Below are 16,415 nucleotides of genomic sequence, written 5' to 3' on the forward strand. Positions count from 1 at the left end.
TGCTTCACGTTCGACTGTTAGATTTCACCAAAAGCGATGAGTTAGTCGAGTCACTTAGAACGGTGATCCCTCTGCTCGGTGTTAAGGTTAAGGGTTACGTTCTCTGGATGTCAGAATAGGCAAAGAAACACTCCTGAAAGGTTGGGTCCAGATTTTCAAACATGGTAAACATGTGACTTCGACCTTGATGTGACCTCGAGCTGGGTGACAACCACGTGAGGTGTGTCTGTATCTGCAAAGGAATCTCTTTTTAGGGTTTCCGCCTTTCTGGCCGATAGAGAAGCACCATCGTCTCCTTCCGTGGTCCAGCACCGAGCCTTCCTCTGACTCCGTTCCAGGGTTTAGACGAGAACGAGCTCTGCCTTGTGGTTCCTGACAACATACAAAGTGCAGCTTATTATCGCCGGGGTTCGGGTCCCGCCGGCCAGACAGAAGCCGTTCAAGGCCCAGCCTTGTCGCTCACACTCTCCGGCCGCACGTGGTTCCCACACAAATCGCCCGTCATCTCGCTTTCATGTCCTCTGCCTCCGTGTTATCTGCTCTGAACACTTTCAAATTTGCTTATTTTTCTGATCTCCCCTCTCGTTTTTTCGGGGACGCCAGTGTTTATCTGGTGGTTTTCATCTTATTCCTCACACGGCCTCACGATGCGCGCTCATTAAAATATTTCAAATTAAGACCTCTGCAGGCTTCCCAGCCAAGCACATCGCGTCCTCCCCGACAACATATTTTTAATTCTTATCACAGACTTTCAGGCAGTTTGTACATTATATTCTATTAAAAACTCCATTCCACCCAAGGTTGTCACAATTCAGAGATTACAGCTTTCCGCGGGACGTTTCGTTAGGGAATATTCACATATTCTCTTTGTCAGCCGGCAAACACGATCCATGAGTCTGTGTCCCACACCTCATTTGACACCACAATTCAACACAAAAGATATAAAAAAGCAGCCATTATTTATTTAGATTATGGAATGGATCTTAGAGGGACACGAGATAAGCATAAATTATCTTGCCGAAGAGCTCTCCCCGTCTCCCTCGCAGCCCGGGGGGGCAGAAAGGGACAGCGAAGAAAGGTGCAGGGGACACGGGAACGCGAGGTGTCTTGCGATTATGTAACTCTGGTTATATAACAAATTCTCTTCTCTTGTAACCTTCTTCTGTCTCTTCTAAAGGGAATGCAAAATCGATTCTTACAAAACCAAAAGTGATAACCACAGCCTGTGTTTTCCCTGCAATTCAAAACATTACCACTCGATCGGTCCAATAGTTCGACAAAATAAATGTCCTCTGCACACACCACAGGTACCGCCATCATGTGCTCAGACAGTGGTTTCTGAGGGCGTAGGTCACAGCATCCCATCTGGACTCCTCCAGCACTACAGCAGAGTCAGCAGAACTAGGGTAGCTGCCCAGCACCCCCCAACATCCACCCCCTCCAGGATGCTCTCCCATACTCTAAGCCCATGTCGTCTAGGGATGACTACAGGGACTGGATGAGGTGCGTCTGTGATCTAAGTCGCCCCAAGCAGAGCCAGTGACCAGCACCCCCAGACTCGTGCTGGACCTCATGGGAAGAGCGGTGTTCTCTCTGAAGGGACCGAGCCAGCAGGATGGCCTCCGGGAGGTGCTGGTGGCCCACACGCCGCCAGGAAGGAAGAGCCTGCTGGAGATGATGCCGGCCCAGAGGAAAGACGAGAGACAGGTTGCTAAGGATGCTGCTCGAGCTCCTGGACCCAGACTCCCCGGTCCCTGTCCAGCCCTGAGCTTCTCCACATGCGTCAGAGGCCTAGGTCCTCCTTCCTGCTTGGACTTCATCAGTACGGTACCTAACGGCATCGGAGGGACAAAAGCCCCAATAAGCACCCCAGAAACCAAGGGGAAACCTTCCAGTGGGGACACAAACACACAGGGCCCTGCACAAAACAGAGAGCCAGCCACGACCGGTGACTGACACCACCTCTGACGAGTGTGGCAAACGCTGCTGGCCCATTCTCCCGCCTTCCCCGGGGAACAAAGACCCCCACGCACAACAAAGCTGGAAAATAACACCAGACGGCCGCTCTCCCGGACTAGCTGGCTTCACAGCAAAGGCTTGGAGCCCACCATCTGCTGACCAGATCCAAAGGGGACACTGCCATGGATGCCGCTGGAAAGGTCTTTTCTGGTAAAAAGAGATGGGTGAGGAGAGGCCCCCTCGCTTCCAGTCTCTGTACACACCCGGGTGAGTCTGTGATGGCCGGGACTGCTGCAGCCGCCTTGCGACCATGAGGAAACCAGCTGGAGCATGACGGCCAGGGACTTGGGTACAATGCAGTGGACAGGGAGAGTACCCCTGAGTGACAAAACTGTGCTGCTGGACTAACCAAGCACAGAACCACCCACTTCTACATCTCCCGTCACGTGAGAGGATGCAGCCCAACAGCTGCAGCCGCTTTCGGACCGGTGTTCTATTGCTGGCCGCTGAACGCACCTGAGCGGACACACAAATCCTAGACTCTCTGCATCTGCTGACGGCTCAGGGTGAGGGGCGCTCGGCAGGCAGATGCAGACTCCCAGGGGGGCCGTGGGTCACGTGGGGGGCAGAAAGGACGTGACTGGAACGCCAACATGGAGCGAAAGCCGCCCCTATCACTCGATCAGTGTTCCTGGTAGAAGGCCCCTGGCCCCTGGCCCCTGGCCCCTGGCCCCTGGCCCCAGTCCCTCCCTCCCTTGGGCACAGCCTTTCGGAGGCGGGCAGCACAGAGCTCTGGCTGAGGCGGCTGGGGCCACCCGAGTGAGGCAGCACTCGGCACAGGGCTCCGCTGGGAAAGGCCAGCCCTACCCGCTCTCTCCGGTCCTGCTCCCACCCATCGGCCCATTCATTCATTCATTCATTCATTCCCCCTCTGTGCCGAGCGCTGTCAACCTCACAGTAAAGAACCAGCAGCAGGTGATGAGTTACAGATCTGAGGACTCAGAGTCTCATGATGGCTGAAGCGTGAGCCGTCGGTGGCTTTAAAGCAGGGAGGTCACCTGTCCAGCACTGCTGGTTCGCCAGGCCACTGAAGCAACCCTGTAGCCAACGGTGACCAGCAGAGGGGGAGCGAGCAGAGGCAGAGACGGTGGGAAGCCCGCTGCAGCGAGAGCTTCCTGCCCGCTGGGCGCGGACGGCCAGTGATGCCCTGCCCTCCCTCTGCTCCCCCGGCCAGCTCGGCCATAAAACCCCAGGCCGGCGTCTGAGCTGCAGGAGACGAGCTGCCTGCCAGCCATGCCAAGTTCACCCCACTTAACCTTCCGCGGCCGCGTGGCCACGCCCAGGTGTGCTATGGGCCCGGAGACCGCAGGTGAGCACCAAGAGGCATCCGTGCAGCGGCTACCGCCGCCGAAAAGCGCCTTCCCCCTCACCGCTTAGGGCACGTCTATTTTCCCATCTCGTCCTTCAGCTCTTCGCTGCAAACAATAACAACGATCATAGTAAATCCTTAAACCATGGCCATCGAACCCTGCACGGGGACTAATGAGCGTTCAGGCTGTTGAGCCCGCCAAGCTCATTAGGTCGCTGGCGTACGAAAAGCGTGAAGAATGAATGTCTCGCACGGCACGTCTCCTGGGACGCGGCCCTCCCGAAGCCACGGGACAGCCGTCGCAGTGCCGAAGCCTCCGCCAGGGGCAGAGACGTCACTTACACACACAGGAGTGCGCTCTCGGCTTTGGCGGCCAGCCCCGAGCCCCCGCTGCCGCGTCGCCTGGGGGAGCTCAGCGCTTACCTGCTCTGTGCATCCAGGTGGTGGCCCACGCAGGTGAGGGTGGCCGTCGTCTGAACACTGCCGTTGTCTATTTCTTCCTGGACTGCCCACTGGTCTTCGCTGCTGATTCTCACGGCCATTATTTTCACACCTGCCGCCGCCTTAATTCTGTGGGGTGGGAAAAAAAAATACATATAAAACCATTGTAGTTCAAAACAGGTAGTAAAAATATGGCAGTAGAACAGATGTCCCCTCCTCTGGGAGAGGCAGGGAAGAGTGGCTGTAAGTGGCTTCCCTCTGCAAACAAACTGTCCTGGTATTTTCACAAGCATCCCGAAGCGGGAGCTGGCATCTCACCGTCCTCGTGCTGGGAAGCAGATCGCTTCCCACTCCAGGGGCCCCGTGGGACGAGGACGGCGCGGACGCGTCCGGGCAGGAGTGGAGGGGCTCTGCAGGGCCTGTTCTTCACCTGGAGGTCTCCACGAGGAGGGAGGAGCACGAGCAGCTGGGGAGACCGGCGGAGCTCAGAGGGTGGCCCCATCCGGGGGCCAAGGAGCTGGGGGCCACACAGAGAGGGGACAGAGGGGGCACGCAGTCCTCGGGAGAGAAATAAATGCAGCGTCTGGGCAAGATGATGCAGCCAGGGTCTGCAGAAGTCAGGTCCCCAAGGAAGAACGCGAGGACCCTCCCGCACGGCCGGTGGGAAAGCCGCTGCGGAGAACAGCCTGGCAGGTGCCCGAAGCGTGAAGCACGTAGCGACCACGTGACGCAGCAATTCCTAGATACAGACCCAAAAGAGTGGGAAGCGGGCACTCAAACGACGGGTGCACGCGTGCCCACGGCAGCCCATCCGCGAGAGCCAAAAGGCGGAAGCAACCCAGGTGTCCATGGACAGATGAAAGGCTAAGAAAAACGTGGCCCGTCCATGAATACGGCAGAGCACGATTCAGCCATCAAACAGGAATAAGCACCGACACACGCTCCGATGGGGATGCGCCTCGCAAACAGTGTTCTAGGAAGCCAGATAGAAAAGCCATTTATTATATGACTCCATTTACGTAAAACATCCAGAATAGGTAACTGCGCAGAGCTGGAAAGCAGCCTCGTGGCTGCCAGAGCCTCAGGAAGGCCGAGGGGACAATGGGAGTGACTGCTCAGCTAACGGGTACGGGTCTCCTCCCCGGGCGACAAGAACGTTTTGGCAGTAGGTAGAGGTCTCGTTGGGACAACACTGTGAATGTCCTAAATGCCACTGAATTATTCATTAAAAAATGGTCAATTTTACGTTATATGAATTTTATCTCAATGAAAAAAAAAAAGCAAGGAAAAAAATCAGATGCGTGGCCCTTCACAGGAGTGGCTGAGACTTTAAAAAAAGGATTTATCAAGACAAAAAATCTTTAGGACCTAAAGAAGGGAATCCCCACAGGCAGGATCTCAAGCAGCGGGGATGAGAGCTCCGGAATGGAGGGATCCCCTACACCCCCAGATTTTGCTGCCCGCCGTATGGAACCCCGGGCCGGGCCGAGGGAACAAACACTTGCGTGTCTAACTGAACGCAGGGCACGTCTCCGCTTCCTGTGACGCCCAGCGACTCGGACACGCCTCTCCGCCCCGATGCCACCGTTCCTCCTGCCGCATTCTCCTGACTGATCTGCTACTCCGTCCTCAAAGCTTTCTTGCTCACCCATCACATCACGATGTTCCAGGGATTAATTCATGCGAACCGCGAATAGAGGCGTCTTGTTCCGTGCCCACTTTCAGCCATCTCATCCTGCTGTCAAATGGGGCGGTCGGAGAGAACGTTCCAGAACTCATGTTCTCGGCAAGCGGAGGCCTCCCGCCATCGATGGCACCTCGTTTCTATCGGCACTTGCCACTTGAACAGCTGATCGTGTCCGTCCACAAACACACATTTCCATCGGGCATCTGTAGGACGGCGACCCTCCCACTCCCCAGGGAGTGACCAGCGGGAGGCCACAGAGCTGGTCAAGGGCGGAGCCAGGGTTAGGAACCAAAGCCACCCCCCGGCTCTGCCCCGGGCACAGAAAGTTTCCTCCATGACCCACACTGGCGTCATTTATCACCTGACAATGCCTCGGAAGTTGCGTCCAGTGATGGCGCTGGCCTATGGTTTCAGCTCAACAACCGAGCCCCAGTCCCCAGCCCCCTCCCATCGGCCCCAGAGGCACCGAAACAACATATCACTGCAGGCTCTCCCGAGCTTTTGTTTACATCGTTGCTTGCATTCTGCTCCACAAGCAAGGCACAGGTCCCCTAGGCGTCAGGGACTCATCGGGTGGCACCGCTGAGTCGATCTGACGAGTGTCTCCCCCCTGTGCTCCTGGGCTGTCCCCCGCACCCCACCCCGCCCATCTCGTGACTTTTGTGTTCACAGTTACTCTCCTTCGCATACGTATAGGCCTGCCTGTCCTTACTGCAGTTTTTGAAGGTATTTTTTGCAGCTCCAAAGTCCAATTTTGAGGCAGGGCTGGGCCCGAGAATGCCAGAACGGGCGTTATGGGTACGTGGCTTCTTTGAGGCCATTGCTCCCCCTGGGGGTCTGGGAAGCCAGAGTATTTCATACCAGGGACAGAGCCCGAGCAGGCTGGGAAGCCACCCACAAGGCTCACATTACTGTACTTGCTGGTCCCCAAGAGATCTGGGGGTCCTTGGGGCGTGCGAGACGGACTTGGGACAATGACGGTTAACCAGCACGTGTCAATAGTTTTCAATATCCCAGCAACCAGCAGGGTGACACCAGCGCCTAGGGCTGTGTGTCAGGCCTGCGGACCCTGAGTGAAGCTACTGCACTTGAGCAGAGGCAGGGGACAGGCCCAGGGGCCTCCCGGGGTTTCCCTCACAGGACACAAGGAACACTGTCCACATGGCACTAAGCTCCCAGGACAGCCTCTGGCTCCTTTCCCCTTTCCTGGCCCATCCCAGGGGCCGACCTTGGGCACCGCCTCCCAGGGCAGCCGGGAACCCTGCAGGCTCGGCCAACTGGCATCTCAGGCTCTCAGCTTCCAGGCCGCATCCACGCCCTCGCTGTCCACAATGGAGCACTGTGCTTGGTGTCAGGGCTCCGGGAGGCGATGGCTTTCCCTCTCTCCCAGCCTCCTGGGGGTGCGGGCCCCCGGCCCCGAGGCCACCACGAACGTCTCTGCCCCAGCTGGACCTGTCTCCTTGGGTCCCCACAGCAAGGTCAGGCCCCTGCCGGCCACCCTGCTGCATCAGCAACGTGGGACAGAAGGGGATCCAGAAACTTCCACCTGGTGAATTCCAGGGAATTAATTTCAAAGGGGACGTCTCGAGAAACCAAATACCCACCTCACCCGCTTCCGGGCATTCTGGGGCCCTGCCCCTCCACCCAAAATAGACTTTCAATCTGCAAAGGTACCTCCGAAAACCTGCAATAAAGACAGATTTTACACATGCTGAGATTAGTAGCCCTCAGCACGAAAGTCACGCGTTAACTATTCCCACGAGCACTGAAGCCTCGCAGGAGAGACGCCATCCCCACGGCCGTGTTCGTTATTGATTCAATGACCGTCACTGATCATCACGGTCGCTACTGACACGAACAACCCACTCTAGCAAATCTCCGAGCACAGTACAAAAATCGAACAGGCGCTTCCCCATCGACGGCGACGATGCAAACCCAGAAAACAGCTAGGCCGGCAGGGGGAGGGGTGGCCGAGGCCGTGGGCACGGCTGCCGGGCTGTGACCTGGTCCCACCTCCCTGGAGCACCGTCTGGCGACGACAGCCGCACCTGACTCTCTGCAGCTCCTGCCCCCGGCGCTGCCACCCCAGGCGGACGCCACGGAAGCGCACGCACCGTCCCCCCGACGTGGCCGCACGGTCCCGCCAAGCCCAGGACGGAAACGGCCTCCGTCGCTCCTCGACAGCAGAACCAACGGTGCCCACAGTCGCGTGATGGCGCAAGACACGGCCACAACGAGAAGGAGCGTCCACACGAAACACGGTGTCCCGCCAAACATAACGCTGGGCGACAGAGGCCTGGTACCGAAGACCGCGCCCCACGAAACCGCACGCACAGAAAGCCCCGAACGGGCAAACCGGTCTGCACGGCGACGTCGGCATCGCGGGCAGAGCCCGGACGGGGTGCCCGGGGACCTCGGGGGCACCAGCAGTGTTCTGTTTCCTCTTCTGGGCTCTGGGCGCGTGGGGAGTCGTGAGACGTCATCGGGCTGTGCCGACGCATGCGCACTGTTCTGCACGCATGTTACAGTTCGGTACAAAGCTCAAAACAAAGCAAGTCACGGCCAGGGGCACCCCCACCACTGGGAGTGACTTTCCTGCTGTCCAAGCTCAGGCGGAGGCCTCAGACCGGTAACTGCACAGCCACCCTGGACATACGTGGGGGCTCTCCCCCAAACCACCACTGCCCCTCGGGGTGCCCAGGGTTACGTGCTTGCTTGGGGTGGCGGGTGGGCACAGAGCGGCCTGGAACTTTGGCCTCGTCTGTGACAAGAAGGGTCTTTGAGTCCAGGGGAACGCCCTCCTGGCTGGACTGGGGACAGGTGACACCCCAGCTGCCACAGATAAGCAACAAGAAAGACATCTGGACTCCGGGCCTCCGCTCACGCTCACTCGGCAGGGACAGAGCCCCGGCAGAGCCCCATGGCTTCTCCACCTCCTTCCCCCTACACGCCCACCAGCCCCCTGGGCACGACGCACCCCCCACTGAGTGCACCTGTGTGTCTCCTATTAGACCAGGCACCTTAGAACAGAAGACTCCCCTCTTTGGTATTTGTTTTGTTGTGTACATGGTAAATGTGCAGTAAAGGATGTGCAGTAACCTCGATGGAAGAGAGGGTTGGTCTTTGCCCTCGGCTCTTGACCTCTAAGCCCCGGAGTGACCTTCCTGATGAGATGATCTTTGTTTAGCCGGGAGCCTTTGGGCCACATGCAATCAATTTGACTTCTGCAGGGACTGGAGCCTCGTCCACGTGACCAAGCTCAATAAAACTGTTCCTGAACTCTCATTCTTGGTCCAAATCCTTTCCAATTTTAGATTATATTTGTTAGAACAATTTAAGCCCAGAAAAACCCATGTCTTGAATATTCATTAAGTATGTTTTAGAGAAATATTTTTAGGCGTGTTGATATTCTCATCGCTTGTTATTTAAAAACCACAATATCTAAAACTATGTGAAAACGGTTGATGGTCTCGGCACCAGGATGAGCTTGAGGGGTTTGGGGGGCTGTTCGAGGAAAGAGACGTGACCACAAGGTGGCAGTGGCACACAATAAGCTTTATCTGGGCAAGGACTTGACAGGGTTGCCTGCTGGCTGAGTCCCTCACAGCATGAGACCCTCCAAACGAAACGGCAGCGGGCCGCCCCCTGGAAGGGGAGGGGGGCGAGAAGGCTCTGAGGGTCGCGGAGGGGCTTCTGGGTCTGGATACTGTCACTAAGCGGCACAGCACGGAGCCTCCAGGTCACAGAACTCCAAGGTGCAGCTGTGGCTTAGCTTCTGAGAGCTCCAGGGTTGACCTTACTGTAGCTGACGGACACTGGGCACAGGTTCGCAGGGTTTGCAAAGGCAAGTCTTGTGTAGCCAAAAACATTGCTTAGTTAGGGTATAACTTACAAAAGTACACGTGTAAACGTTTGAGTTTCGCACTGGCAGACTGCTGAGCTAACAGGTCCAAGTCTGCTGTGAAGAAATAAATGATACAGGGGCCCATAAACAGGGATCATCTTTGGCTCGCTTATGTAACAACTTTCTAACAGTCCCCAATAGCCTGACATCCATATTCCCACAGGTCTTCGGCACGCAAGTGTTGGTTCTCTGAATACTTGAACTTACGGGATTCTAGAGAGAAGGATACCTTGGCAGATAACTTGGATAAATAAGAAACTATTTGTTGACGACCTGACCTTAGGAGGTCAGCCCCCACTCTCCACTCCGGCATCCCCACCATTTGGGGGTGACCCAGCTCTGCTGTCAGTGGGCTCTAAAAACAATGCAAATGCCATGCAGATCTACCGCGATACAAAATTGCAAAGCTTGTAATCCTGGAGGGCTGACAAGCTGCAGAGAAGGGCAACCGGGCAGGGGCGTGCAAACTGGCAGCCCCTCAGAGATACTAATTGACAGTTCACGAGGATAAGAAGCACTTCGACAGGCAGCGGCATAAATAGCGAAGTGCAGTGGCACTCCTGGGGAATCGGAGAAGCCCTCAAATATTTCTGTTAAATTGGTCCTTTCTGTGCCACCCCTGGCAAAGTCAAGTGTAAAATAAAAAGCGTGATATTGTGCAGTTATATAAAATTGGAGAATAACAAATTGTCACCAGGCGATGCATTCTCCTCTGAGTGGCAGAGTGGGGACTCACTGAACCCAAATTGTGTTTAACATAAAATGAACTTGTAATCTTTTATTTTGTTTCTCAAGGCAGAAAAACAAGTCCCAATCAAGTCTGCTTTTTCTCACAGTCACCGATGAGATTGTACATTCTCATTTTCAGTCGATTCGTTTGAATCGGCCAAACATTCTCGAATGAAACAAAAACGCCCCATAATGCTCCCGTAGCTTCGAATGGCAATGCTCGTAAAAATGCATATGTCACGTGTGTGAAATGCGCCCGCATTCTATACTGGTGGGGAGCTGGCTTCCTCGTGGCTCTGAAACGGCACGTGACTTCCTGCCTCTCAGCCTTCGGCCATGCTGTTCCCTCTGCCTGGAAGGCTTCCCCAGACACCTGCAGGACCCACGCCCTAACCCTCTTCAGGTGTGGGCAGGTGTCTCCTTCTCCTTGAACCTTTCCTAGGCCACCAGGCCAGAAATAGAGCGTGGCCTAACAGCCACACACTTCGCTTCCTTTGTTCATTGTCTGTCTCCCCCACTGGGCCTAAGCACAGGCGAGCAGGATTTTTATGCGTTGTTCCCTGCTTTATTGGTGGAAGCAGGGGACCCCGCTGCCATTGGAAGGCTGAGGGCTGGGGATGCTAAGTGCTTTGAGGTGAGCAGAACAGTCCTGTCCCATTCCCGTGCCAACAGTCCCCTGAGACACACTGTAGACATCGAAGTATTTCAGCCTCTGTCCAGATAATGCCCCGCCACCACCACCTACCCCCAACACAAACTCCTCAGCAAACTGGCCCCAGGCTGAGCTGCGGACACTCTCTAACTGGTCTGTCCTCATCCCTATGGGGAGCACATAGTGCCAGCAAACAGAACAGGAAGCAACTTCCCTACAAATTCTGGATATCCTGTCACATTTGTGAAGCAAATACCTGCCACAAGTTCAAGTCCGTTAGCACCCCACCACCAGGAATGCAGTCTACTCATCCATATCGGTTCTTTACACAGTCTCAAGTGTTGGCTTCCACCACAAAAATCAGTCACCTTCAGGCCCCATTTAAACATCTGACATGACAAGTCTCCCCTAACACAGAAGGCTCCCTCCTCTCTGATTCCCAGCCATCCCTCCGATCGTCACGCCCCACAGTGAAGTTAATGACAACGTCTGCCCGTCTGACAGCAAAACTATTAAACGCACACAGACACGCACGCGCACGCACACGCACACGCACACGCATGCACACACACACTGTGAGCGGTACTTGGCAGGAGGGAGGGAGGTTGATATTTTCTCAGGGCCCAATAAATGGCTTCTTGTGATTCAATTAGTAAGGCAATATTGTTCTACGCAAACCTAGGATTAGCGAACGTAGAGTAATTAAGAACCAGAGATGCTTTTGAAATGAAAGGGTTTCGGAATGTAGAAACAGTCTCAGGGCTTTGGGATTTTAATTTCAGGTCTCTGTGCGGAGTATCTAGCGTGTGGCAGCTGTTAACCACCTACTATGTGCAGGAAAAATGGAGACGGACGGAAGAGTGAAGTTACCACAGACTGTGAAGCTACATTACTGACTTAAGCCTCCTCGTCTGTAAATGGAACTAATAACAGGACCTGCCTCACAGTGTCACGCAAGGATTAAATTAGATTGGAGACAGAGTACGCGAAGCGCTGAGCGCAGATCATGGCTGTGCAGTGCTCGTTATGCCGCTGACGTGACAGGCCAGCCAGGTGCCGTCCCTGTCACACGCCGGCTGAGCCCTCGATGCCGCCACTCCAGACAGCCATCCCTTGGCGCTAAAATGCTTCAGGGACAGACTGACGGGCACAGAAAAGCTGTGCTGACAGTCGCTCGACAAGCTCCCAACCCCGTCAGCTCACCCGCAGGAGACCAGCAGGGCCGGTGGGGTCTGCTCGGCACCCACCTGCTCACCTGATACAGCATCTGTGTCCACTAGGAGCCACCCGCACTCAGCCAGGTGGTTCAGGTTGAGCTGACCCCACCCCCAGCTGCAGGACAGCTACGTGGATGGCCAATGAAAGCATTGTGTCCTCCTGGGCAAGGTGCTGGGTCCAAGAAGGAACCAGGTGACCCAACCAAACCAAGCAGAATATCCCATCCCCTGGCTGCAGTTGATTGGCTCAGAAATAGACATGTGACCCAGAATTTGCCAGGAAGTGCTGCACCCAGCTCCGTCTTCACTAGGCAGTGAGTGATGCAAGAGTCCACCGCCTGCCTGAGAATGAAGCCTGAGGCACAGGTGGAAAGAAATGGCTTCCTGGCCACACCGTCTGAGCGTCTGGATCCAGCCAGACCTGAAGCTGTTCTTACACTTTTCAGTTACATGAGCCAGTAAATTCCCTTTAAACCACTCTGAGCTGGGTTTCTTTTATTTGCAATTCAAAGTGCACTGACAAAAACAGGTTCTGCCATTTCTACCACGCCGAAGATCAAATACAGTCCTCCCAAAGGTCACAGAAGATACACATATAAAGTTACCCCCGTAATCCAAGGACAAGAGAACATACGGCAGAAGGATATTCAATATTGCAACTGTCCTTGTGAGTACAGAGAGCAAATGTCAAATAAAGGAAACCCACGGAAATAATCAGAGATCCTCTCCCTTTGACATACGCATCCCTTCAGTAATACATATTAATAAACAAAGCAAAGCTATAAAAATTCAACTCGCAACTCAAAAATAACCTGACCTTTGATGGAATCGACTTTGTTTTCCGCTATTTGTAGAATGTTTGGTGATATAAACTTTCAAATGCCCAGTAAAGCGTCGTTTTGTCATAGTAATGTAAAGTATTTTGAGAGGCACAATGAAGGTTTTTATTTCTTCCTCTCTCACGCAGACACGATCACGGGCTCACCCTGACACGTCGGATATTTCCTGTCCGTGAAGACTTGTCAGTAACCTGGGTACTCGGAGCTACCAAGAAACACACACGCACACACACGCACACACACACGCACACACACAAATCCACTTTCACAACTTCACCTACCACCTAGGATATGACGACCCACAGTTATTTCTTGCAACACAGAACCTTCTAAGTCCCAGGCGCACAGCCACACACACACACTTGAAACCGCCTCCTAGAAGTCTCAAAGGAAAATGAAACTCCACATGTTTGAAAGAGACCTCAAGACCAACTCACTCAAAAATAAAACGAAACCACCTCGTTCTCTTAGTCTCCTCCAGGAAGGCCCAGTGCACGATCAAGGTGCTGGCCCGTTCTGTTCCCGGCGAGAGCCCCCTCCTGGTGTGCAGATGGCCACCTTCTAGGTGTGTGCTTACATGGCAGAGAGCACGGGGGAGGAGGCAAGCTCTCCTGTCTCTTCTCATAAGGACGCCAATCTCTTCACGAGGGCCTCACCCTCATGCCCGAGGTGCCTCCCCAACGTTCCATAAGCAGATGCCATCACGTTTGGGATTTGGGTTTCAACATATCAGTTGGGGCGGGGGCGGAGGGACACAAACATCCAGGCGCCAGCAACCACCATCCACCAAACTGATCAAGCCAGAAACCTGGGGCCAACCTTGGCAGCCCCCGTCCTGCAGCCGCCTCCACACCTGGTCCATCTTCGAGCCCTATTCTTCCCTCTATGCCCCCGGCCATCATCCTGCTGTGGGTCACTGGAATGAGCACTCCACAGCCACAGCTCCCAACCACACAGTGACCGGGCGGTCTGCTCAAAGTCCTGAGCGGTCAAACGTCCAGGCCTAAAACCCACTGGCCACCACCATCGTTAGGGAAAGCCCAGACCCCACAGGCCCTGCACGGTCTGGCCGCAGTCAGAGATCACGGAAACGCCCACTGGAACTGGCGGCTAAGCTGATAGCTTAGTGGCTAAAGGCACAGACTCTGGAATCAGCCTTCATGGGTTCAAATCCTGGCTCTGCTATTCATCTGCTCTGTGAGCCACTTGGCCTCTCTGAGCCTCCGTCTCCTTGTCTGTAAAATGGAATCACAGTAGCCACTGCATAGGTGTCGGGGGCGATGGTCTCTCAGCACTTAGTGGTCTCTTTCCATTGCCTCTCAGGCTCATGGCTCTGCTTTCCTACTGGTCCCTCAATTTCTCAGACGCCCCAGACCCTTTTCCCACCTGGCTGCACTGGTCATCCTCTGCTTCTCCTGCAGGTCTGCTCCCTAGCCTTCCCTCCTGGCTCAGGCCCGCCAGGGGCCGACAGCTGTGGATGGCACCGTAAGAGGCTCCCTCTTCCTCCCGCCGGCCTCCAGCTGGGGACAGCCGATGGCCAGTGCAGCTGGCGACCAGACGGGGAGAGAAGCGGGCTAGGGAGTTATGGCCCCAGCATCGTCCTGCTTGTTACTATGCACGAGGTCCTCTCCTTCCAAACGCAGCTCCTGGGCGCGTCCTGACCCGGCTTCCGCTCTCCCTGGGTTCCCTGAATCCCCGCCCCGCTCTCACCTCCTAAGCCAGGATGGAGCCTGCTGGCCACTGTCCCTTGTCCCCGGGTACTTCACCACCCCTGGCTGGCTCCCTTGACCCTGCATTAAATTCTCTTTGGGGTGCTAGGTCCTTCTCACCCAAACCCTAACTGGTTGAGTCCTTCACATATGTTGCTCGTTATGCCTGAGCCTTTACCCTCACACCGCACCCCCATCCTGGGTCACCCCGTCCCTCCTTCGACTCTCCACGCAGCCGACACCTGCTCAGGGAAGTGTTCCCAGGGCCGCAGGACTAGGGTAGATGTTTTTCCTTTTGTTGTGCCTCGGTCCCTCCAGCCCAGCACTTATCCTGGCCGGCACTAAACACTCACATGCGTGAGTTCTCACGCACGTCACGGTCCCCAGACGGGAGGACCCACGACAGCAGAGGCCGCGTCACGCTTCCGTTCACTGCATGCCCCACTGCACACGCCTTGCACACGCACTCAGTGCTCAATGCCCAGGTGCCAAATGGATCAAACCAGGAAATGGGGCAGGTCCCCACCGTCGAGAGGACCAGGCTTTGTCCAGCCCGGGGAGAAACAAAGCGACGTGACATCGGAGGCAAAGCCGCGTTTTCTCCAGCTGCGGCAGACGCCTCGGAGGACACTGGTGTGGCCACCTCTCGGTTACTCGTGCGGCTGCTCATCACCAAGGCCCCCTAGCCAAGCCGTGCAGGAGCCCAGGGGTCCGCTGTGGGCGCGGAGGCGGGCCGGGTGGCACGGGCGCCAGCTCGGGTCTCCGGCCCCGGACCCTGACCCGCCTCGGGCATCTCTGCAGCAGCGGAAGTGGCGCCTCACATTCCGCTGGCACCCGAAGGCGTGCCAACCGCGTTCACACGCTACGTCATCCGTTCCTCGTGAAACTGCGACAGGGCACAGTCGCACGCCCACGGCCACACGCGTGAGCAGATGCAGACGGGGCGGCACCCCCATGGTGACGGGTCCCCTCCCGCAGCTCCGGGCCCGGGGACGCAGCTGGCCTGGCCCACGCTCTGCATCCCTGGCGGCCAGTCAGGGCACGCACTGCAGACCTGGTCAGGGTCCCCTCCATCCAGCACGCAGCACGCCCAGCCCCATCGGCACCGCGGAGGTGAGCGCCGCCTCCAGACCCCGACACAGGCCTCTGAGCCGAGCCCGGCACTTTCCACCTGTGACACCAGCGTTCACTACTGTAGCCTCGTTGGGCCTCAGCTTTCCTGTCTGTGAAATAGGGACAGTGGTGGCCACATGGACGGTGGCCCTGAGGAGTAAATGAGTGGACGTACTTACACGGCACGGCACAACGCCTGGCCAGGCACATGGCAGGCGCTGAGTGCCTGGTCCCCCTTCCGTCCTGCTTCCACCCACAACCAGCGTCACTGTCCCCACCAGACCAACCGCCAGGCTCTGGGGGACGGGGGAAAACGTGCAAGAGGTATGACTCCAACCACAAACTCGCTTCACTTTCTTACATTCGAATTTACTGATTCTCGGCCCTGTTTGGCCAGACAGGTTTGAAAAATAAAGACTGAAAGTAAGCCCGCCTCTGAGGGGCAGAGTGGCAGAGCTATGAGCGTGGGTAGAGCTGGGGGAGAGGCAGAAGCCGTGAGAACCGCCATCACTCAGCCACACGTGGTGCCACTGAGACTCCGTCACGGTGGCTCCCACGGGCCCTCGGGTCACTGGTGGGAGAGGGGCTGGGGGTGTCTCTGCCACTTCTCCTCCAGGCCTGGGGCTGGGAAGCCTTCCAGAAGGCCGTGCATGTCCCACGATGTACTCAGACTCATAGCTGTAAACTCAAGTGCCTCTCGGGACCAGACAGGTAACAGAAAGGTGAGCAGCTGGGCAGGCAGATAGGACAGGGGTCTGGTGACTAATGCTCACGTGCCCCAGTCTAAGGGATGCTC

General features: G+C 56.1%; 1 protein-coding gene across 2 annotated transcripts in view; it reads right to left on the reverse strand.

The window, feature by feature from the left end:
• Positions 1-16,415, reverse strand: part of LOC120615992 (transmembrane protein 132B) — a 245,614-nt gene that overhangs the window by 95,379 nt on the left and 133,820 nt on the right. For both annotated transcript variants that reach the window (XM_039879241.1, XM_039879242.1), the window contains one exon: positions 3,752-3,898. In XM_039879241.1, the coding sequence (XP_039735175.1) occupies positions 3,752-3,898 (147 nt within the window). The remainder of the gene's footprint in view (positions 1-3,751; positions 3,899-16,415) is intronic.

The sequence above is a fragment of the Pteropus medius genome, unplaced genomic scaffold (assembly GCF_902729225.1).
Source record: "Pteropus medius unplaced genomic scaffold, Ma_sr-lr_union100, whole genome shotgun sequence".
Classification (NCBI taxonomy): domain Eukaryota; kingdom Metazoa; phylum Chordata; class Mammalia; order Chiroptera; family Pteropodidae; genus Pteropus; species Pteropus medius.